This window comes from Protopterus annectens, chromosome 9.part0 (assembly GCF_019279795.1).
Source record: "Protopterus annectens isolate FY-2018-M chromosome 9.part0, PAN1.0, whole genome shotgun sequence".
Classification (NCBI taxonomy): Eukaryota; Metazoa; Chordata; order Ceratodontiformes; family Protopteridae; genus Protopterus; species Protopterus annectens.
Genome location: NC_056743.1, coordinates 411890456 through 411915650, shown reverse-complemented (window position 1 = coordinate 411915650; position 25195 = coordinate 411890456). Strand labels below are relative to the sequence as shown.

Here is a 25195-nt window from a genome sequence, read left to right as displayed (position 1 = left end):
GCTTGTACAGATGGGTCTGAATTATTACAGCAGGATGTGACCTGTTGTTAAAGGAGTTTTTTTTTCCTTTTTACTTTCAATGGCAATTTGCATCTCTGTAAAGTATTTCATAATAATTTCTTAACACTATGTTGTTACCTTGAATTATCTTCATTGTCCTTATTTTATTACGTAATAAGTTGTAGCTGAAATTTGCTGCAGTTGTCCAAGTTCACTTAACTCTTCAAATAATTAAATAAATGACTAAGGCAAACTACAATTCAAAAATATTATTTTATTAGACAAATGCATCATGGATTCAAACACCTCCCTTAGCAATTCAGTTTTCTCATAAAGGTATTTATCAGTGTATTTGTCCCTCAAACCTTATTAAAACTATGCAAATGATTTAACTTTATTTGTGTAAAAGTTTTTCAGCCACAAACATTTGTCAGAATTACATGGAATGGTTATTGGGACAGCATCTGACTTCAGGTAGGTATCCAATCTTCCCTCCTTCCATCCCAGAATCTCTCATTACACCTGATGGAAACTCTAGAATGTCTAGTGCCATAATGTACTACAACATAGCAGAACATAGACATAGAACTTTACATCTATGTCCTTCGTTTTTTAACTTCAAAACAGGGCAGAATATTGTAGACTGTAATATTTGAATGTTTTTTTCCCATCCCAATGTCTGCTGTGCATTTAGTCCCTACTGTGAGTATATTTACTCGCAGACCATCAGGGTGCAAATGATTACTATAATGTGGTCTTCATCAAGCAGTCATGAGGGATTTTTCTTTTTCTGGTCCTTACTTTGGTAGCAGGTGTGTATGCTCACAGACATGAAGATGTGCTATTATGAGTGTGTCCATTCCTGCCCAGTTTCTCTGAAGCCTTCCATGTGGATGTGGCGTCTCACAGTCAAACAATGCATCCCTGCCCATGACCTGCATGTTATCTCTCCATTTGGTAGGAACAATCTAATGGGCTGGACTGCCCCCCTCCCAACATGGATCTGCCAGTGTAAGCCTAAGACTCCTACCCTCCCTTTTCAGCATGTCCAGCAGCTGGTTTACTAGTTAATCCTAGGGTCATTTGGGTAACAGTCAGGGCTTTATTCCTCTGTAATGCAGAGCCTTCTGGGTGAAGAACTTTGCTGCAATACAGTGAAAAATGAATAAGTGCTGCAGCTTAAACTTTAGTGATACTCTCAGCAGCTTAATTTCAACTCCCATAATACTACAAAACAACATTTGTTTGAAATGGAATTCTACTATTCTACTATATTTCCCTACATTGCATCATTCCTTCGGGAACTGTCTAATCCAAATCAGTCTAAGCTATTTCCTTGCTATGCTTTGTCCAAGTTTCCAACAAGCTTCTTTAAAAATTAACAAGAATACTCCTAGCTATTCTACCACTGAGAAAAATGCAAGAGTTGCAGACTTACACAGGAAAAGGAAGGACGTAACAACTTGCAGTTGCATGGAGCTGTAACCATCACTACTATGTAGTGATGTACATTAAAAACTGAAAATTTAATGCTGCATCTAACTGTGTAGGGTTCCTGACAACCTATGTAAGAAAAATTGAAAACCATAAAAATTACCAAAGAGAAGCTTGCTCAATTAAACTATCTAAATTGTGTAGTCAGAGAGTGACCTTCAGTGCTTTAGGAAATGAGAAGACATACTATGAACTGTGCTCCTTGACACCAGTCTCCTCTGCTGGAAGAAATGAAGAGGCTAACTCCTCTTATCTAAGCTACGTTCGCAAAGACTGGCCTCTGTTTTAGGAAATGAAGAGGTGTACAGAGCTTATTTAAACTGTGTTCCTAGACACCAGCTTCCCTCGATTCAGGACACTGGTCTTAAAGTGCTAGTACACACCCCTCCTCAATGGTTTGCTCTAGAATGATGTCATTATCACGTCCTTTTAGATTTGGAATTGATAAATTTCCAACTGGTCCTAGATTCTAAAAAGCTTTACAATTCAAACACAAAGTCCATTACTTTGTAAAACAGGAATGACTACATTTTATTGCATTTCCCCAAGGATATCAATTATGTCAAAAGGCTTTGGTCCAATGATGGTTCCTGTGCATACATTTCAAAGTGTTCCGAGACAAGTTAGTGCGAGAGTCAGCAAGGTCTACGCTAACTGGATTTGCCCAGAGTAAAGTGTCAGCACAGACATAATTGTAAATCCAGTTAGCAGACCAGCATTCTGAATGGCAAAAGTCCCAAGTGATGTTCCATCTTTTCCGTCTTCTTTGCTGACTTCATTCATTTCTGGAAACTGGAAAAAAAAAAAAAAAAAGAAATGTCAGAGCAGGTTATTCTTACACCATCTTCCAATCAGACTAGGACAGTATCTGCTTAAAATCAAACAGCCTTGATGTAAGCCACATATTTAAAGGAAGAGAAGGAGACTGAATTAAAAAGTTTACTGCCCAGACCTGTTCTGTTACATCACATTATATTTACAACACAAGTCAGTAAGCCTGTCCATGCAACCCTTTAAGTACATTTAACATTCTGCCTCTCCGCCGTCTCCAACTTTCCCCTCATCCTTTCTAATATATCCTACACCAAGTTGAATGCTTCTGAACTTCCTGTTATGAGATCTACTGCACATGCTCAATATAACGAGGTAGCATCGCACTTCCTTGTTCATGAAAGCTCATAAATTTATGGATTGGCTTCTAAAGAACCTCATGGACCAACAGACTAATAAGTACCTATGAACCCTGGACTATATCATTTACCATTACCATAACTGGGCTATTACCAGGGTAATCCTATGGGTTAGGCTTGTAAAGACTCCAGGGGCCATTAGCCTAGTATACACCTATGAACCTATAAGATGGTTGTATATACAGTATTAGGTTACAAATAAGTCAGCACGGAAAAGACAAACAAATGCCAGCTTCCATACCGATTCTCATAATGCTTGTCCTTGCGCTCATTACTTTATGAATAACTATGATACCTCCTTACCTTTTTATTCTCATTTTGAGGTCACAGCACCTCAGAGCAATAGCAATCTCTCACAGACAATGTAATTCCCATCTCAGTCTTTATCCAATATGTAAACAAACCTTGACTACATAAGATGGGAGTATACACAGTATTAGGCTACAAACAAGTTGGTGAGGAAAAGACTAGCAAATGCCAGCTTCGGTGAACAGACTTCTGCAAGTGTGAGTCGATCTCAAGAATCCAAAGCAAATGACAGTTAGGAGTTTCCATCACCCATTCTGGAAGTCTAGTGATTGAATCCACAGCCCTCTCCACACAGAAGCACTTTTGTAAATCTAAGGAGCAGCTGATCTCTCAGTCCTTTCATAATCCTGCTTAGGATGACCCCATTGCATAGTCCTGCTAAGGCCTTCTGCAGCAATAACTGGCCTCTCAGTCTCTTCTAATACCAAGTAAGAAAAGATCCACTTCTTTTGTCATTGCCTCCTTTCCATTCCATGCACCTTTGATGGCTTCCCTTTGTATTCCTTCTAGAAACCTGATGCCCTTCTTTTCTCACTGCATGGCCCCTAAAACTGCACAATGTACTCACAGTGTGGCCTGACCAAGGACTAGAAGCATTTCTACTTTGCTTTGGCAATTGTTCTCTGAGGATGTAGATTCATAGGTCCTTACTAGCATATTGATCTATGAGGCTTTCTCGAAGCCTAGGCATACATTCTCATGAATTTTGCAGCCCCTATATTGTGAGTATGAATAACCAGAGATGGGCAGAACATTTACACATAAAACTTCATTTTATATTTTGCCCCCACTTTTCCCTCACCCTCCTCTAAATGGGGTTGGGGACATCGGATACATGGCATGTCTAGGACATAAAAAACAGTGAGCTCTTTATCAGCATTTTAAAGAATTGCGCATAAAGAAGCCATTAGCCCCTAAGCATTTTATAACCCATGTGCAGAATGTGTTCTTACCATGTCAGCCAGTGCTATGTACAGGAACATGCCCCCGGCTAGGGCAAAAATCCAGCTGGCTGAAAAATGGCTGCCTGCAAGAATACCAAAAACCAGTCCTAGGTAGCAGCAGCAGGCGGAGACAAAGTTAAAGAAAAGCGCCTGTTGGATACTCATGCCTGCATTCAGAAGGATTACAAAGTCACCTGAAAAAGCGGGAAAACATCACAATGTGAAAATTGTAACTTTGGTCACTGGAGCAACATTTCACAATAAGACAGCTGACAAAGGGTGAAAAATACTCTTTATCCGATTACAGAACAAGTTGTTGACCCTAATTACATGATCCTGACACAAGCAACAACTGGATCACTCACAGAGATACCTTACTAAAAGGATATGAGGCCTAAACAACATTTCCTACATGAACTGACTCAAAACCCTGTCACCATACTCTGTATCCTACTAACAGTTGACCTGTGTCTGGCACAAGGCATCGTCCAACTCATTACTGATGGATTTACTGCACATCAGCAAGTCAAATGGCATCAGAAATACTCAGACTAGGGATCAAAAGCTATTCTGCAACATCAACAGAATAGTTTGGAGGAAGAGGTACATTTCACAGAGGATACCACTGCTGTGGAACAGACTCCCCATCCACATCAAACAAAGTCCATCCCTGTACATTTTCAAGCACAACTTAGATTTACGGATGGGAAACAGAAAATTTACTCCAGGACTGATCTCTGTACTACTAATGGACAGATGTAGCTCCTAAATACTATATCCCAAGCATGGTTCCCCTCAAATTACCTATGGTATGATCCCAGTTATCCTTATTAGGGGGTAATATATAATTATCGACCATAGGATGGGTAAGGCCAATCTACAAACAGGATGGGATAAGTTACTTTGAGCAGAATAAAGGAAATTGGCAAGGATTAAAATGGCCTGCAAGGGCAGCTAGCCTTGTACTTATAAACCTAATTAACAAACAGGTTACTGCCTTCTGCCCTTTGTTTGAAATACCTTTTGTTCATGTTGTGCACTAAAGTATTTCCCAATGATTTTGAACCCACTAATACCCTTTGGGGAAACAGTTTTGTGAGCACAACACTCCTTTCATTTTCAGACCGTACTACCACTGCTTTGCACATTTGTTTTACAAAGACATACTCTTTTTCAATTTATTTTTAACACCTTTATTGAATTATCACTTAAAACATATGCAAACATACATTTATATAAAAGCAAACCATATTAACATGCTCCTAGTTGTAAACAGTATACATCACATTTTTTGTATTTGTGTCTTTTGGCTTTTCCCTGTTAGGGGTCGCCATAGTGGAACTCCAGTCTGCTCATGATTGGCAGTGGATTTTTACAGTGCCGAGTTGCCAGCCCGAAGCCCAACCTTCAAAGAAGGCACACCCATTCATGCACGCACCTACCTACATGTCTTTAAACATCACTCGACCGTGGGGAGGACATGCAGACCCCACACAGATGGCGCTCCAGCCAAGAATCGAATGGGAGACCCTCTTGCTGTGAGGCGACAACGCTAACCACTGCACCACCACAGCCACATCACATTTTTTGTATAACAATCATTAATCCAACATTACATAAATTCCTCAATATCTGCCTTACCTAAAATCGCACACATACTCCATAATATTATTCTGCGTGTATTTTTATCATTAACATCATTATCATTTTTTGAGCTGGGATACAAGATCTGAATTGTCTAGACACAGTAAGGCCTTAAGTTCAATTTTGTTTGTTGGCTGCAAAAAAAAATGGAAATCAAAGTCTAAACCAAATTACACAAGAGGTGGGGAGGAGACAAGCCATTTAGCTTAAACAGTAATTAAGTCTGTAGGAACAGAGGAAAAAAGTACCATCTTGTCCGATAAATCAGACAGGAATATATTAAGAAGAAAACATATGAGCAGTATATTTACATTTGGGATTATTGGAATAGATGGTACATGAAAAAGGTTGAATAACTGCAAATACAATATGTAGAAGGAGCTTATACCTGTGGAGGAATTTTGACTAACGTACAGTTGCGTAAGTTGAATTTACCAAAACAGCAGCTGTTTGAATGTTCACTGTTGTAGTAGCTTTAGCTACATAGGTTATATCTTACCAAGGATATAACAGCTGACACCTTCCAAAGCTTCAGCACAACTTCCATGGTCACAACATGTCAAACATCTTGAGCTTAGCCGACTAAAGACAAGTTTGGGTGTGAAGCCCTTCAGATCTTTCCCATCAGCAGAGAGAGGAAGAGAGGCCAAGTCCTGAACGGACAAGGTGAGGAATAACAAAAATAAATGTCCATACCCTGGCATAAAAAGTACATAAAAAAACAAGGGGGATGGAGGGAGGGAGCAGATTTTGCTGCAGTGACAATTCGGACATCTACTGTTCTGGTAAGTTTACTTACACAACTGTACTATGTTCTTCATAATGACCAATGCTGCAGAAGCCTTAGCTATATGAATCCAAGCAATTAGGTTAAGCGACAAATCCAGAAAACTTCAATAGCTGAAAATACAAAGCAATACAATCACTGGAACCACAATGTTAGCACTGGTATAAAATCTTTATTAAGAACACTTAAATAATGTCATCAGGCATATAAAAACAATACAACAATCACTGTATATATACATATCTGTGCGGAGTCTGCATGTCCTCCCTGTGGTCACGTGGGTTTCCTCCGGGTGGTCCAGTTTCCTCACACATCCCAAACAGATGCTGTAGGTGGACTGGACACGCTAAATTTGCCCTAGGAATGAGTGGGTGCATGTGTGTGTGCCTTCCGTGGAAGGTTGGGCGCCGGATTGGCAACTCAACACCGTAAAACTCTACTGCCAATCATGAGTGGACTGGTGATCTGCTGTGGCGACCCCTAACCCGAAAGAAGAAGTATATATATATATATATATATATATATATATATATATATAGGTCCTAGTTGTTACACTGGAAGTACGGTTCATCAAACCGTACTTTCGCAGACCTACTTTAGCAAAAGTGCATTTTATTAAAAATGCACTTTCGCTAAAGAAAACCCAAACAAAAAAAAAAATGCAGTTTGCATGTAACATTAGTTGTACATCAATGTGTAGTGTTGACGTACAACTAAGCAAACTCTTGTTAAGATCGTGCTACAGTGGGGATAAGAGAATATTCCCTTTTCCCCACTGTAGTGCGATCTCGGAGTGAGAATATTAAAGTAGGGGGTTGTGGGGGCTGCAGCCCCCCATATGGGGGGTGCAGGGGGGCTTGCCCCCTTGCATAATCGTGTTTAGTGTGTTTTTTTTTTTTTTTTATTATTTAGTTTTTATTTTTATTTTTCCGCGAAAAGTGTATTTTTGATATAATGCACTTTCGCAGAAGTCAGTTATCAGAAGTACGGCTCGATAAACCGTATTTCTGATAATAACAGCAACGGTTATTCTGCTCCACAAAGGTGGAACCACAACAGACCCCAGGAACTATCGCCCTATAAGCCTGACTAGCTTGGTCTGCAAGGCTATGGAACGCATCATCATGGATCTCATTAACAGAGACATTGGGAACCTCCAAACACTGGACCCTACCCAGATCGGCTTTGTTAAGGGCAGATCATGCCTCCTAAACCTGGTGGGCATCTTTGAGAAAGTTACCAAGGCTATAGATGAGGGAAAGGTGGTCTACACAGCCTACCTAGACCTCCCAAAGGCCATCGACACCATTCCTCATTCTGGTATTACAGACAAGCTCACCAGCCTGAACATAAACACCCACTTCACGAGATGGGTTGCCAACTGGCTCGCGGACAGAACCCATATGGTAAGAGTTGCGGGAGCTAGGTCTGACTCTAAACCGGTTACAAGTGGCATTCCCCAGGGCTCAGTCCTAGGACCCCTCCTGTTCGGCATATACTTCTCAGAGGTATTGGCAAGCACAGGAGGTCTATGGCTGACCAAGTTCACAGGCGACTGCAAACTAGGGGCTATAATTGGATCTATGTTAAAATCTCGAAGTCTGACAATACTGAATACGATATTGCCGACACGAGAATACCGAAAGCGCACTACATCGAATGTTTAAACGGAAAATCTCCGTAGGGGGAGATTTCCATTTACTTCAATGTAGTGCGTTCTTGGAGTTGATATATTTAAGTAGGGACGGTGTGGGGGGGGTGCAGGGGGGCTTGCCCCCCCGACTACACACTATTTCGTTTTTTTTTTTAATTTAGTATTTCTTTTTTTTTTTGGTTTCGATGGTTTAAGACTTCGATCATTAAAGTTCAATCTTTAGTGATTCGAAGTTTTAAACCTTCGAGATTATAATATAGACCTGCTAATTGACTCTCCGGCTGACATAGACATCCTCCAAGAGGGTCTCACTGAGACAGATACCTGGTGTCAAAACCATGGCCTCAAGCTAAATGCCAAAAAGTGCCTAGTCATCCCGTTTGGAAAAAAACAAAGCACCCACAAACTACCACATAGGTGGTAGCCCCCTAAATACGGAAGATGAAATAAGGGATCTGGCGATCCAAGTAGATAGTGGTTAGAAAATCCTTCTATGTGGCCCACCTAATCACAAAAGGGTTTGCATCCAGATCAAAAGAGGTCATTGTGCCCCTCTACTCATCACTCATCAGACCCATCATAGAGTACAATGCCCCATTTGGGATGTACCTTACAAGACACCTGCAACAGCTGGAAAGACCATAGATGTGCATCACCAAGAGGATCACTGGCCTCAAACAGATGCCCTATGCAGCTCGAATGAAGAAACTCCAGTTGTACTCGGTTGCATAACGCCTACTCAGAGGTGATCTATGCCTGATATACAAAGCCATGTCCAACCCAGAATTGATGGACATGCTCCACCTAAAGAAAACCATATCCCCTCGAGCCACACGCTCTAGGGATCTAAACCTCACCACAACAATAAATAGGATGTGCTGGAGGGATAGATTCCTGTCCCAGAGACTTCCCATGCTCTGGAAAAAGATTCCAATCTACATTAGGCAGAGTTCCTCGCTATTACTCTGTGAGAGAAACCCTGACGAGTGGATGGGGAATAGAAAGTTTACCCCGGGCATCACTTCAATGGCTCTGCTGGACAAAGGCACAGGGAACTAATCTAAGGGGGCGGGGAAAGCCAACACAATTCCAGCTAGGCGGGCGGGGAAAGCCAACACAATTCCGGCTAGACTTATAAATGCCTTCGGGCAGATAGCCTAGTACCTATATATATATATATATATATATATATATATATATATATATATATACACACACACACACACACACACACACACACACACATATATATATATATATATATGTATATAGGTAATAGTTAAAACTAAAATTACATGAGATAGTTAATTATTTATTATTATACAGTGATTGTTGTATTGTTTTTATATGCCTGATGATGCCTATGAATGAAAGTTTTACTTGCGTGTTCTTAGTAAAGATTTTGTACCAGTGATGGCATTATGGTTCCAGTGATTTTATTACCTTGTTGCCCTAAGCTATATGGGTAGATTTTCATAACTAACTACATTTGAGAGGTGGAAGAAGGCTCCAGGAGCCCCTGGAGAATGGTGCTAGCTAAGCTTACATCTAGACCTAGAGAAGGAATCTCACTTATACTGCTTGGTAAAAGTATGTACAAAGGACCAAGTAGCAGCTTCCAGAATACTTCTAGAATCCAACCCAAAAGGCCATAGAAGAAGCTAAGGTCTTTGTAGACTGGGCCTTGATCCTTCCTGGAATAGACTTATCATAGTGAGTATAACAAAAGGTAAAAGCCTTAGACAACCATTTGGAAATTGCCTGTTTTAACACAGGTTGCCCCTTCTTCTTACCTTCAAAAGAAGTGCACAATTAATCCAAAGATCTGAAAGATTTAGTTCTGTCAAGATAGTACCCGAGTTGTCCGTGGACATCCAAGGTATGGAGTATCCCTTCTCCTTCATTTTTAGATTCAGGAAGGAAATGGGGGGATGGACAGTTTGGCTTAATCTAAAATCAGACACCACTTTAGGCATAAAAGAAGGATTAGTTCTCAAAGAAACTCTGTCTCTGTGGAAAATGAGGTAGGATTAACTCACCATAAGGGCTTGCAACTTAGATACCCTTCTTGCAGAGGTAAGATTAATCAGTAAAGCTGTCTTCCATGTTAATAACCTCAAGTCATCCAGATTAGCTGGTTCAAATGGAGCAAATTTTAGTTTCTCTTGCACAAAAATTAAGATAAAAAGATGGGCCACTGGTTTACCTGGGGGCCTCTCATGTAAAACCCATTTCAAAAGCATATTGATATGTGACTGCCTTGAAAGAGGAGAATTCATGGGCAGGCATGTTGAAATGGCCATTAAATGAACACTGATAGAGGTCATAGGATAGTAATGCACACAAATATTGTATAACCAGAGAACAAATACCCTTGAATGGGTGCTGGTTATGTTGTTGGCACCAAACAAAACCTTTTATATTTGCTAATATATGGCTTTCTAGTAGCAGCCTTTCTTTTCTCCATTAATACCTGTTGCACATCCTCAAAAAACAGGTGCCTAAAAGGAATTAAGACCTTACCATTCAGGCAGTCAACTGAAGATAACAGATGTCGGGTGTATCAAACAATCCTGTTCTTGTGTAAGTAGATCCATTCTGTGAGGAAGACATTTGTGGTAACTGCCCCCGGCTCTTTCCAAAAGAAGGAAGAACCATAGCTGCCTGAGCCAGAAGGAAGTCACAACAATGTTCTTGGGGGACTCCTCCTTAATCTTTAGAAATACTCGAAATTCTGATGAAGTTGTGACGAAAGCGGAAATTAAATTATTTTACGCTATTACTGGCTGCTGGTTTGTGTTCTCTAGCTTCTGTCTGCCATACATCTTTTCGAGTGGTTTTCCTGGCGTATTTTTTGGTGAATCTTTAGAAATACCCTGAATATTAGTGGTAAGGGTGGAAAGATACACAGGAAATTTCCTGTCCAATGAAAAAGAAAAGGCATCTGTCTTCCAAAACTTCTTGCATGGAGTCTTGGAACAGAATCTTGACAGTTGATTGTTCAGAGAGGAGGGAAATAGGTCTAACTGAGGAACTCCCTATACATGGAGCAAATCCTGTTATCAATATTCATAAAACTGAGCTTCCAGCTTCACATTGTTTGTATTATCTTTTAAGTCTCTTCTTACATATCCTTAGCTAACATAACACTATTCTTTTTAACCCATAATCCCAAGTACTTTATTTTATAGTGTCCTCATAAATATGGGGATTGCTGGACCAATCTGTATGTAGGTGCACTGTTTACGCTATTGCTTTTATAGGTTCATAGGCTCATACTAGGCTATCTGCCCTAGGGCATTTATAAGCCTAGCCAGAGTGTGTTTGGCTTTCGCCACCCATTTTAAATTAATTTTGCTATGCCTTTTTTTGAGGTTAGTATACTGTGCCTCTGCTTAACAGTGACGCAGAAGTGATAGCCGGGGTAAACCTACGATCTTCCATCCACTCATCAAGATTCCTCTTGAAGAGAGTCAATGTGGGACTCTGCCTAACCTGGACTGGGATTTTATTCCAGAGTGAAGGGAGCCTCTGGGTTATGAATCTGTCCCTCCAGCATGTCCTATTTATTTCAGTGCTGAGGTTCAAGTCTCGAGCGTAGCTCGATGGGATTTGGATTTTCTGAGGTGCAGCATGTCCATTAATTCCGGGTTGGACATGGCTTTATACGTCAGGCACAGATCGCCTCTGAGCAGGCGGTATGCCACTGAGTAGAGCTGGAGTTTCTTTAACTGGGCAGCATATGGCATCTGTTTGAGCCCTTTGATCCTCTTGGTGAGGTACTTTTGGGGTCTTTCCAGTTGCTGCAGGGTCTGTTTGAGCCCTTTGATCCTCTTGGTGAGGTACTTTTGGGGTCTTTCCAGTTGCTGCAGGTGTCTGGTAAGGTACATCCCAAAAGGGGCATTGTACTCAATTATGGGCCTGATGAGGGATGAGTAAAGAGGCACGATGACCTCCCCTGATCTAGATGTGAATCCCTTCATGATTAGTTGGGCTCTATAAAATGTTTTTCTAACCACTTTGGCCACGTGGTTGTCAAATGAGAGTTTGCTATCAACTTGGGTCCCCAGGTCACTAATGACTTCTTCTGTACTTAATGGATTACCACCTATGTGGTAATTTGTGGGCACTTTGTTTTTGCCAAAGGGGATGACTATACACTTTTTGGCGTTTAGCTTGAGGCCATGGCTCTGGCACCAGTTGTCTGTTTCTATGAGGCCCTTTTGGAGGATGCTTGTCGGCTGGAGAGTTGATTATGGCGCCCAGTTTGCAGTCATCTGCGAACTTGGTCAGCCACAGTCCTTCCGTGTTGGCCTGTACCGCCGAGAAATATATACCGAACAAGAGAGGTCCCAGGAATGAGCCTTGTGGGACGCCACTTGTAACTGGTTTGGAGTCTGACATGGCTCCAGCAATTCTAACCATGTGGGTTCTGTCCTTGAGCCAGTTTGCAACCCATCTAGTGACATAGGGGTTTATATTTAAGCTGGTGAGCTTATCTATAATGCCAGAGTGGGGTATTGTATCGAAGCCTTTTGCGAGGTCCAGGTAGGCTGTGTGGACCACCTTCCCCTCGTCAATGGCCTGGTGACTGTTTCAAAGAAATCGACCAGGTTTAAGAGGCAGGATCTGCCCTTAACAAAGCCAAACTGGGTAGGATCCAGTGTCTGTAGGTCCCCAATATCTTTATTTATGAGGTCCATGATGATCCTTTCCATAGCTTTGCAGACCAAGCTAGTCAGGCTTATGGGGTGATAGTTTCCAGGATCCGTTGAGGCACCACCTTTGTGGAGAGGGACCACTGTTGCTGTACGCCACTCTTTGGGTACATATCCTGTAGTAAGGCTAAGATTGAATAGTAGTTTTATGTTTGGGTTTAGCTCTTCTTGGAGTTCATGTAGGACGAGCCGGGACACCATCTGGTCCCATTGATGCTGTGTTTTTGCTTTGGAGAGGCGGCTCTTACCTGAGCATCTGAGATGTCAGGGGCAGCACTCTGTTGGGATAGATATTTGCCCTTTTGGTGGGGAGAGGGGGAAGAAGTTTGCACTGAACCTGTCAGCTAGGATGTTGGCAATGTCTGTGGGCTCAGTGTATTTTTGTCATTTTGGACTAATTCTGAGCATATCTGGGAATTCCCCAGATTCCTAACATAACTAAAGAAAGCCTTGTGATTATCCTTAGTGTCCTGTGCAATTTTTCTCTCAAGCTGGCCTTAGACGATTTTATGAGTGCCCGTAGTTTTTTGCTAATACTGATCAGAGATGCCTTCCCTTTTTGGGATTTTGCTCTATCATGTAGTAGCTTCCTCCTTCTATTGTATAGTTTGTTTATGGCTGGGGTCCACCAGACAGGACGTCTGCCTTTGGAGGATTGGGTCTTGGTTTTATTTGGGATTGCATGATCCATGCATTCCTGAAGGTGTTCATAGAATGCGTTTATAAAGGAGTCTGCGGTCTGGGCCGTATTTTCCACAGGCCCGGGGGCTTTGAAGGATTTCGCCTCGGTTTTGAGGCGTGTGAAATTTGCTTTAGAGAAGTTTTTCACTGTGGTTTTCTGGGCAGGGGGTGGGGTCGGGATGTGAATATCCAGTGAGATTAGTTTATGGTCTGATCTTACCAGTGAGGGATACACTTCTGGTCTGGAGCATAGTGTCCCCATGTTGGTGATGATCAGGTCCAGTATGTTTTCCCCTGTTGTGGGAGTGGTAACAAGTTGTTCCATAGCATTTGAGTTTATAAATTCTAGGAACCTTTGGGCTAGGGTGTTGGAGCTAGAGAAATGCTCCCAGTCTATGTTTGGGTAGTTGAAGTCGCCCAATATAATGGTGTTTGGAGAGACCTTCATATTTTCCAGTATTCTCAGGAAGGCCAAGTGGGGTTCCTGTGTTTGGGAGGGTGGTCTGTAGCAGGCTATAAACTGGAAGGCAGTTTTAGTTAGTTGCACATGGATAGTCTCTGATGCTTCGTGTTGTGCCACCAACCTGGAGGTGTGGGTATCTTTGACGAATATTGATACTCCCCCTCCTTTTGTGGTTCGGTCCAAGTTTTGGGGCCGAAAAGCATGGTATGAGGTATAACCTGGTAGTGCTGGGGTGCTCTCTGGAGCCTTGAACCAGGTTTCTGTTACTGTACAGATATCGATGTTCTCCATGCTAAGGAGAGTTTCGAGTGTGTGCATCTTGAGGTCTAGACTTCTGGCGTTGAGTAGCATTACTCTTAGTTTCTTATCCCTTGTGATACCTATGGAGGTGGGTTTGTCTTTTGAGCCTTGCCTAAAAAAGGCACTATGGGAGTAGCAAGAGCCTTTGCCAATATCCGAAAGCCCAGGGGTGACAGGTGCAAGCCGTCACCAATTTTGTTTGTCTGCGTCAATTTTCTATCCTAAAAAGACCTTAAACTGTCTCAAAATGTTCCATAACATTGAAATGTCTTTTTCTGGTTTTATCAGATACAAAATATCATCATCTGCAAATAAAGCCAACTTATTTTGATTACCATGCCAATTATATCCTTGAATTCCTGAGTCCCTTATTTTCTTTGCTAGTGGTTCTAAATATAAATGCAAACAAAGAGGAAAGAGGACCCTCTGCCTGGATCCTCTGTTCAAACAGAACTCTGGCAGGACCCCCCACCATTAAATTTTGTCTCTGATCTTTTTGCTCTACTCATAAAATCCCAGCTTACGCTGACAAATGCTGTTTCTGACAAACAGAGGTAATTTCTTACATTCTGCTTCCCTCTTGGATCTTTACTGTTCTATTAATGTTGATAAATGTTTGCTTTCCCTCCACAAAACATTGTTAATCCATATTTATCAGTTTTGGCATCACCTTTGCCATTCTTTTAGCCATTATAGACACAAAAAAATTACAATCACGGTTTAGAATCAAAATGGGCCTACATGAAGATGGATCTGATGGGTCTTTACCATCTTTATGCATTACAGCCACCTCAGCTTTCTTCTAGGATGTTGGTGCTTCTCCTACTTTTAAAATACTGTTAAAACCTTCCAGATCTTTCTCTCTTTCTTCCCTCATAGTTTCCAAACTTCCCCAAGAATACCATCTATTCCGGGAGACATTCCTGCAGATGGTTTACACATCACAATTTTTATCTCATCTCCTCCTCTCCCAACTGTTAATATCTGAGCCTCATCTAACTTTAACCTTGGCACATTTAATTCTTCCATGAGCATTTCTATTTATGCTTGCTCTTGATTTTCACACTTCTCTGCTTTATACAGATTTTCATAAAATTTCTGAAATATTTATAATATCTCTACAGGATCTCTGGTTATCTTCCTTGTTATAGGCTTCCTAAGGTTGACAACAACCCTTTCCACTTTATGTTGTCTGCGCCACTGTGATAAATGCTGCTTATCAGCAATGTTTCTAAACGTCTGCATATTAAGGTAGTCCCTTATTTTCTCTTTAACACTCTGAAATTGCAATTCTCCTTTTATGGGATTTCCCCTATTCTGTGAAACTTTAACCTTTGTTGAGTCCTACTAAATAAAATCTTCTTCTTTTATTTCTAACTTATTTCATTTTATCCCACTCGCAAGCTATATTTTCTGAAGAAATTTCTATCTTCCCTAATAAATACCGAAGGTGCCAGTATGTAATTTTTATTTCATTACCCTGTATTTTTACATCAATAAAGGTCTAACTTAATTGATGTGTGCGAATGAAAGAACTATCAAACATGGTTCCTGTATATGTATTTTGTTGATGAGCACTGTACCTGTATTAGTAGTTGAGCAAATTAATTACCACTCTGAATTGCTAAAACTGCGTTGCCATATTTGCGGATGAGCGAGGATATTACCGCTTGTGTTACTGAAATGTTTTAGTTACACAGCTTCACATAGTGATGACTAAAGGCAACAATGAGTAAATAGTACCTTAAGCCTAATCACCTTAGTACTGCACAGTGAACTGTATCTTCCTACTTTTAAACTGCACTGTTGTATTCTTTGGTCCATTGATCATGCTGCCTTTCCCTCAACTCTATCTCCCAAAAGACCTGCTTCTATACTCTCTCACACACACCCTGCCTCTAGCTACATCTGTCCAATCCTATTACTTGCAATATACCATGTGAAATATTGTTGCACGGTATACTCTCTGCCACAGCCTACCTCCACCTCACCGCTGCTCATTACTGGCTCTTGTTTTCTCTTTGTAATTTCCCATTTCTACCCCCTCACCTTATACCTTAATTTGTTTAGCAGAGGTTAGAAACTCAGACCAAGGAATCACCAGCAGAGAACCCAGCAGTATTTGGCCGGAACCTTGTGCATCCTCCCATAACAAGGACTCTGAACCCTGTGTACCCAGATGGCTTTACAACCAATGTATGTTTAAAATGTACAAGCTCCAATTGTAACCTATTGCTTGTTAAACGGCTACTTGCATATCCCACGGGTCGTTTCTACCAACCCTTTCCCTACTGCTCAACTGACTGCCTTCTTCGCCATTTCACCATCCTCTCCTGCCACTAATTTCACTGCCCATTGTAGTTTTTACTCCTTTGTCTCTCATATGTTACAAGTCCAATAGGGCTTTCTGAAGCAGCAAGACTTGTTTAAACTGTATAGCCCCAGCTAACTATGAAAATGAGACCTGTGAAATAAGAAATAGTCTGATTGTTTCTATTGCTTACTTGCTCAGTCGGACGCCCTTGTCAGGGCTCGCTCCACTCCTCTACCCTTCCCCATTCCCACCCACCCCATTATAGGTTCATAGGTAGGTACTAGGCTATTGGCCCTAGGGCCTATGTAAGCCTAGCCAAAAAAGCACCCTGGCTTTCACCACCCAAGAAAATTATTTTCCTGTGCCCCCGTTGAAAATAGCCACAGAAGTGATCCCCGGGGGGAATTTCCTATCTCCCATCCAATCATCAAGATTTTTCTGGAAGAGTGCTAATGAGGAGCTTTGTTTGATATAGATAAGTAGTTTGTTCCAGAGTATGGGAAGCGTCTGGGACAGGAATCTATCCCTCCAGCATGTTCTGTTTATTGTGGTGACAAGGTTTAGGTCCCTAGAGCGTGTAGCTTGGAGGGATTTGGATTTCTTTAAGTGGAGCATGTCCAACAGCTCTGGATTTGACATAGCTTTGTATGTTAGGCAGAGATCGCCTCTGAGTAGGTGATATGCGACGGAGTAAAGCTGGAGTTTTGTGAGACAGTCTGAGTAGGGCATCTGTTTGAGGCCGGTAATCCTCTTTGTGAGGTATTTCTGTGGCCTTTCTAGTTGTTGTACATGTCTTGTGAGGTACATATCAAAAGGGGTGGTGTACTCTATAACGGGTACAATGAGTGACAAGTAGAGGGGAACAATGACTTCTTTTTTCCTGGATGAGAAACCTTTTGTGATGAGATGTGCTACATAGAAGGATTTACTGACTGTTGTGGCGATGTCATTATCAAAGGAGAGACTACTGTCCACCTGTGTCCCAAAGTCTCTTATCACACTTTCAGTGTTAAGTAGACTACTGCCTATGTAGTAGTTCATGGGTACAGAGTTTTTACCAAAAGGGATGACAATGCACTTTTTCCATGGCTTTGGCATCAGGCATCTGTCTCCTTTTTACAGGATGTCCACTTCGTTAGGAGTTTCGATTATGGCTCCTAGCTTGCAGTCATCTGCGAACTACGTTAGCCAAAAACCTTCTTTGCTAGCCTGTACTTCTGAGAAGTAGATAAACAGGAGAGGACCCAGGAGTGAACCCTGTGGTACTCCACTTGTCACTGGTCTGAAGTCGGATTTGGAGTCTGCTACTTTCACAGTGTGGGTTCTGTCAGTGAGCCAGTTGGCAACCCATCTTGTGACATAGGGATTTATACCTAGTTTAAAGAGTTTATCTATAATTCCAGAGTGGAGGATGGTGTTCAAAGCCTTGGCGAGATCTAGATAGGCTGTGTGAACCACCCTACCCACATCTACGGCTTTGGTGACCTCTTCACAGACGTCTATCAGGTTTAGGAGACGTGATCTGCCTTTTACAAACCCAAACTGGGTTACACTGATTTATAACCATAAACCACATCTCCAATTACCAAACACCACCTCCCACCACCCTAATTACCCTAATACATTCCAATACACACAACCCTCTTAAAAGGTCTGTTACAAACCGCATCACATAAAGTACAGCTGTGTACACTTACCATAAATGTAGATGCTCGAGTGCATTCATTGTTGCAGTCATCACACTTGGGTTATCTGCCTGCAGATAGCCCTCAGTCGACCCAGAGACATACTGCGTCAGATGCTGTTGCTTCTTCCTTGATGTCAGGTCGTCAGGGATATAAAAACAAGCAGCCAACGCCATTACATCGGTTTTTCTTGCCCCAAATGTCAGGAGCCCCCAAATAGGGAGCTAGGATATGGTGGGGAAAACACCACCAGTAAAAATTAAATACCTATACCAGTAGGAATAGCCATAGAGAGGAGAGATAGAGAGAACCAGGGGGCAAGAGGGAGGGAAACCAGGACTGCAGCAGTGAATACACTTGAACATCTACATTTATGGTAAGTGTACACAACTGTACTATGTTCTTGGTGTTTCACTGTTAGTCATCACACTTGGGTTGATTCCCAAAGTTGAGGAAGGGTGGAGGCAGTCAAGAAGAGCTAGGGCTGGTAAGTAGGCCTTGCAAGACTGCTGTAGCAAAACCTGCCCTGGATTTGGAAAAGATAGACAGGTGGTAATGGTTGGTGGAGGTGTGTACAGAACTCCAGGAAGCAGCTTCCAGGATGTCCCTGGTAGGGACTCCCCTGAGAAATGCTGTAGAGGTAGATGTAGCCCTAGTGGAATGTGTTCTGACCCCTGGAGGGGTTGGTTTTCCATGGTGCTTGTAGCAGAAATGGATGCTGTGTGTTCTCCATTTGGAAATGGTTTGTTTTGAAATGACTTTGCCCTCTGACCCTGTTGCAAAGCTGACTAGCAACTGGTCAGATTTTCTGAAAGGCTTAGTCCTATCAAGGTAGAATCTGAGCTGTCCAAAGAGTGCTGTATCCTTTCCCCTTTATTTTGAGTATTAGGTAAGAAGGTTGGCAAATAGATGGATTGGTTGAGAGCCACACTGGACACCACTTTATGCATAAAGGAAGGGTTAGCCCTGAGGGAAACCCTGTCAGCATGGAAAATAATGAAGGGTTCCACAATCATCAGTGCTTGTAGCTCAGACACTCTTCTAGCTGAAATGATGGCTAGAAGCAAGGCTGTTTTCCAAGAGAGGAAATTTAACTCTGCTGAAGCAGAAGGTTCAAAATGGGGATGCGTGAGCTTTTCCAGTACAAAGTTAAGATCCCAAGAAGGGGTGGGTGCTCTCCTTGGTGGCCTTAAGTTGTTTGCCCCTCTCAGGAACTGTTTGATGAGAGGGTGAGAGAATAGAGGTGGCTCAGTATTGTGATGAAATGGCAGAGGCATGGATCTTAACGGAGTAGAAGGATATGCCTCTGTGGAGTAGTTCTGCTAGGTAATCCAGGATTAGAGGTAAGAAGGGCAGTGCTGTGTCCTTTCCTTTAGACTGAATCCATGAAGAATGCCTTTTCCACTTTTCAACATATGATTTCCTTGTACTGGACCTTCTGGCTTCAAGGATGATGTCCAGCACCTGTTTGCTTAGGGATGCTGGTGTAGTATTTAAGGAATAAGCCAGGCTGCAAGATTTAGGGTTTGCAATTGTGGATGCAAAATCTGTCCCTCCTACTGAGAAATCAAGGTTGGGGTCTGGTGTAGGTTCCAGGGTGGCACCATTGTCAGGCTGCGCAGGAGAGGGTACCAGTGCTGGCGTGGCCAGTCCAGGGCAATCAGAATTGTCCTTGGCCTGTCTTGTTTTATCTTGAGTAATACACTTGAGAGAAGGGGCAGAGGGGGAAAGGCATAAATTGAGAGGTTTTCCCATTGAAAGGATAGGGCATCCACTTTCCAGGCCCTGCTGTGGGGGGTTCCTGATGCAGAATTTGCTTAGCTGGTGGTTGTAGGGGGAGGCAAAGAGATCCACCTCTGGGGTCCCCCATTTCTGAATCATTAGGTTGAAGGTGCTGGGCTCCAATTTCCACTCGTGTGGGTCTAGGATTTCTGCTTAAGTTGTCTGCCAGTAAGTTTTATTTGCATGGCAGGAATTGAGCTTGTAGATGGACTTGGATGTCCAAGGCCATGTTCCACAGGGCCATGTCTAACCTGCAGAGTGGTAAGAATGGGTTCCCCCCTGCTTTTTGATGTACCACATAACTGTGTTGTTGTCTGTTTTTATCAGCAGTTGTCCTGGCAAGAGTAGGTATCTGAAAGCAGTCATGGCATTCTGTACAGCTAGCATCTTTCTGGTTGATGTGCAGATGAATCTGACTTGGGCTCCAGTGGCCCTGAATACATTTGCCAGTCATGTGAGCGCCCCCATGTATAGTCGGACCCGTCTGTGGTAAGGGTCTGGGTGGTGTGGGGTTGAGTAAAAGGCAGTCCTTTGTTGTGGTTGCATGCTTCTGCCCACCAAAGGAACTCCTTAGACAGGGTATGATAGGAATGACTGTTTCCAGGTCCTGAGAATGTTGGCACCAAAGACTTAAGTACCAATGGAGTTTCCTCATATGCAGTCGTGCATATGGAATTAGCAGTATACATGCGGCCATGAACCCTAGGGCTTGCAGTATTTTTCTTGCAGATAGCTGGGTTCTGGTGGCCATTTGTGTGAAGTAGTCTGTCAGATAGACCTGTTATTCTGAAGTGAGGAATGCCATCTGGGAAGTTGTGTCCAAGCTTGCTCCCAGGAATACAAGTTGTGATTTATTTTCACTGATGGTGTACCCCAATGAAGTGAGAAGGCTTTTTACAAATGCCAGGTGCTGAAGCAGCAATTCCTGACTGTCCGCCTGAATCAGTCAATCATCCAAGTAAGGGTAAATTTGGATATTTCTCTGCCTGCAGTATGCAATGGCTGGAGCCAGGCATTTTGTGAATACCCTGGGCGCAGTAGATAAGCCAAAGGGAAGTGCAGAGAACTGATAATGCATAGACCCTGCCCTGAAACATAGATACTTCCTGCATGACTCCCTTATGGACATGTGCAGATAGGCTTCTTTTAAGTCTAGGGTGACTAACTAGGCATCCTTGGCTAACATAGGGAGAAGCTGTTGCAGGGTAAGCATCTTGAATTTTGGTACCACCAGGAAGGTGTTGAGAATTGAAAGATCCTGGATTGGGTGCCAAGAGCCCTCTTTCCTGGGTACTAGGAAGAGTTTGGAGTAGAATCCTTAACCCCACTGTTCTACTTGAACAGGCTGAATAGCTCTGATATTGAGCAGGGAAAGTACTTGGTTTGGAGCCTCTGCCCACTGGTTTGGAGGAAGGTCTGGAAACCCGCTTGGGGTTGGCAGTGAATGGAAATAAAATTTGTACCCCTAGGATACAATGTTGAGGACCCATCGGTCCTGAGTGATGGACATCCAGTTTTTTGCATGAAGGGCAAGTTTTCCTCCTAGGGGCACAAGCAATTGGGCAGGGCTGGGAAATAGAGTGAAGAAGTCATTGTGAGTTTTTTCCGTAAGGAGATGGCTTACTACTCCCTACTTTAGGGGTGGGGGCACTCCATTGTTTAGATCTCTGCTTACCCTGAGACTGTAGTCTGTGTGGTCCGTTTCCCCTGGGTCTTGTTTGGGAAGGCCTTGAGGGGGCTGGAATGGACCAGTGTTTTGAAGGGCAATGCCTACTGAATCTAGGGGATTGTACTTGTAGGAATTCTTTAACAGTCTGCATAGATTTAGTCTTCCATCTTTTTAATAACCTCTTCTGCTTTGGCGCCAAACAAACAGTCCTTATTCAAGGGAGAGTCTAATAATTTAGATTTGACATGATCTGGCAAGGCCTGCTCCTTCAGCCAAGCATGTCTTCTCAGTACAGAGCCAGTGACTGCTGCCCTGCAAGATGCTTCTAGGGCATCAAAGTCACGCTGCAAAGTATACTTACTAACTTGGTTTGCACAGTGCATAAGCTCCTGCAATTCTTTATTTTCTGTGCAATCTGGAAAAGTTACCACTTTTTGTTTAATAAGTTCCATAATATGTTGCTGGTATTTGAGCATGTGAAACTGGCAATTGAATGCCCTGATAGCAAGAGTTGCAGAGGTATATACCTTCTTACCCAATTTGTCCAAAGCCCTGGAATCCCTGTCCGAAGGGATGTGATTTTTGGCTGTAGTAGCTTTAATACCTTTAGGCCCCTGGGAAATGATCTCTGTGTCAGCAGTAGGATTCTTGAAAAGAAACATGTGAGCATCAGGTACTCTATAGTACCAGTCTGGTTTCCTAGGGGCAGGACGTAAAGTGTCTGGAGTAAGACTGGATTCCATGAAAACATCATCTACAATATCCAGGGCAGGGGGCATCGCTAAAGGCCTGTGCTGAGGCAACTCTAAAAATTCTTGGAGTCTCTTTTTGGACTGAGGATAGTCTTTGTATTCCCAATGGAAATGCTCTCTTAAAGTATGCAAGGTTTCACCAAAAGAAAAATCCTCTGGAGGGGAGGCAGAGGGAATGGATTCCTCTGCATCTGAATCCTCATAGGCAGATAAGGGCATTGTCTTCATAATCAGAAAGGTCACAGTCATCGGACTCCTGGTCTGTAGTACCTGAAGGGGATTGGATTCTTTGTCTCTTTGTAGGGGAAGGCTGGCTTCCCCTAATCAGTGTAATAAGGTCTTCAGCCATTCTAAGCATTTGTTTTTGTGGCATGGGTGACTCAGCATGTGTTCTGGTCGTCTGTTTTCTAGGCATAGTGCGTACCCTGGGCCTAAGAAACTCGGTAGTTTTGGTTAAAAAAGAAGTCGTTGGTTTGTTTCAAACATCGATAGAGCGAAAAGCTGCCTCAGAAGCCGGTGCCTACACAGCGGCTCCGGACCCATCCAAGGTAGAGACATCCGCTGGTTCCATAGTCGAAGAAGCATCTCACGGCATACCGGACTCCGAATGGGTCTCAGCAGAGACCTCAGAATCCACTGAAGCGGGCATCAGGGGCTGCAAAGGCACCTCACTTAGTACCGGTGGACTGGTGACTAGCTTAACGGAAGCATCGTCGGCAGTTTTGAACCTATGCGGTCTGTCTCTGTCTTTATCCTTAGGTTTTTTCAGAAGATCAGTAGTCGGATGGCTTACCGAAGCCATTTCAGAATATGGAGATTGATAGCGAAAGAATTTAGCGACAAAGAGAGCCCGATGACAAATGGTTCAGGTGTTAAACAAGGCACAAAACTGACAGAGAGGGACGTCGTGGTCTGGACCTAAACAGCTGACGCAGTAAGAATGAAAATCTCTGTGAGGTATTTGCTTTCCACACGCAAGACAATTGTTAACTTTTTCTGACATCGGTTAGAGCAAGGAAAAAGGATCCCCAATGGGATACTTAGCTTTAGAAGACTTCAGGATTATTCAACTCGAAAACGAAAAATTCAGGTAGCTGCCGACCGGCACTTGTGAACTGCTTCTGCTTCGGGCTCCTCCTTGGCAACAAATACTGATGTAATGGCGTTGGTTGCCTGTTTTTATACCCCTGACAACCTGACATCAAGGAAGAAATGAATGCATCCAACGCAGAAATACTAAGTCTCTGGTATTCGGTCCGACTGAGGGCTAGCTACAATGAAACACGAAGAACATCTACCAATTACTCCACCTACTCTAACAAAACTCCCTATTATAAACAATGTTACCCTTACCACTTAATCACATACTAAAACTCCTACTCTGTACAGTCTCAGTTTCTATCCTGCTTCTATTCTCAGCCTTAACCAACTATCATATCCACCTTCACTACAACCTACCCCCCCCACTTAGATATCACTCGACCCCACCAAACTGCCAATCAGCACTACACCTCTTCAAACCTTCCCACACAGACTATCACCTACACAAGTTACTGCCACTTAGCAACATGTTCCACACCTCTCTAAAACACATTAGAATTATCCTCAAGCTTAATAAACCCTACCTACATCTGCTAAAAAACTTACATGTTGTGGTGACATACACCCCACCCTACATCCACAGACAAAAAACTCTCTCCTTTTTCTTAACCTAAATGTGAGAGGTATTCATGCCCTACTAGCCCTGTATAAACCAGACATTATCTTACTGAGACATGGCTAAAGCCAGAAAAGTCATGATAATGAGATTACAGCTCCAGAGTATAATATCATTCACAAAGATAGAGCAGGTAAAAAGGGTGGGGGTAGCTACAATGTTCAAAAAACACCTCATCCTTTAACAACCTGATATTAACATTCCAGACTTTAACAATGCTGAACCCCAAGAAACACACAAATATCATTGACGCCTACATTCCCCCAGGAAACAATACTGCAGTCATGGAAACCTACTAGAATGGATCTCAAACTCCCTGTCTCAGGAAAATATCCTGCTAGGTGGCTAACATTGATTGGCTTAACTTTTATAGCCACAATCCATCCACCCAAATGAACCTTCATGGGTTTACCCAACTTATCACATCCGCAACCAGAAAATACAAAAGATCCAAACACCAGTGCATACTGGACTGGATTCTTACATCCCACCCTTCCCTCACATCCCAAGCTGGCTGGCTGCCAGACATACTCAGTGCCCACCAACCAACCTACCTTCTGAGAACCAATACTTCCCATATAAGCCAGGTAACACTAAGAGACGTCAGGAACAAAAACAACTTTAACCCTAATGACTTTATCCAGGACTTAAAATTTTGCAATTGGACTCCTCTAAAACAATTCTCTTGAAGACACTGTAAAATACTTTAATACAACTTTCTTACAAATATTAAACCATCATGCTCCCTCTAGAACCACTAGAATAAAAGCTAACTATGCCCCCTGGCTTACTAAACCTACCAGATCTTTTCTGAAAGAAAGGGAAAGAGCACGGGTACAATTCCACAAAAACAAAACCCAAACAGCAAAACAAAACTACTTAGAACTTCGTAACAAAGCCAAAAAAACTCATTACAGTAGACAAAATCAGCTATTATCAAAATTTACAGGAAAAACATGCTAAAAATCCTCACAGATTCTGGCCTGCAATAAACTATACTGCAACCAGGGAAAACTGCAACCCCTGCACCTATAACAGGAAACAACCACGACAATATCCCCAATCAGTTTAACAAATACTTTACCAAAATAA

The 25195-nt window shown here is 42.5% G+C and overlaps 1 protein-coding gene across 2 annotated transcripts in view; it reads right to left on the bottom strand.

The window, feature by feature from the left end:
* Nucleotides 1-259: 259 nt before the first annotated feature.
* SLC39A14 (solute carrier family 39 member 14) overlaps nt 260-25195 on the bottom strand; it is a 1521355-nt gene continuing 1496419 nt past the window's right edge. For both annotated transcript variants that reach the window (XM_044082946.1, XM_044082945.1), the window contains exons 9-10: nt 3947-4131; nt 260-2286 (exon numbers count right to left, since the gene is read on the bottom strand). In XM_044082946.1, the coding sequence (XP_043938881.1) occupies nt 2140-2286; nt 3947-4131 (332 nt within the window). In that variant the 3' untranslated portion in view covers nt 260-2139. The remainder of the gene's footprint in view (nt 2287-3946; nt 4132-25195) is intronic.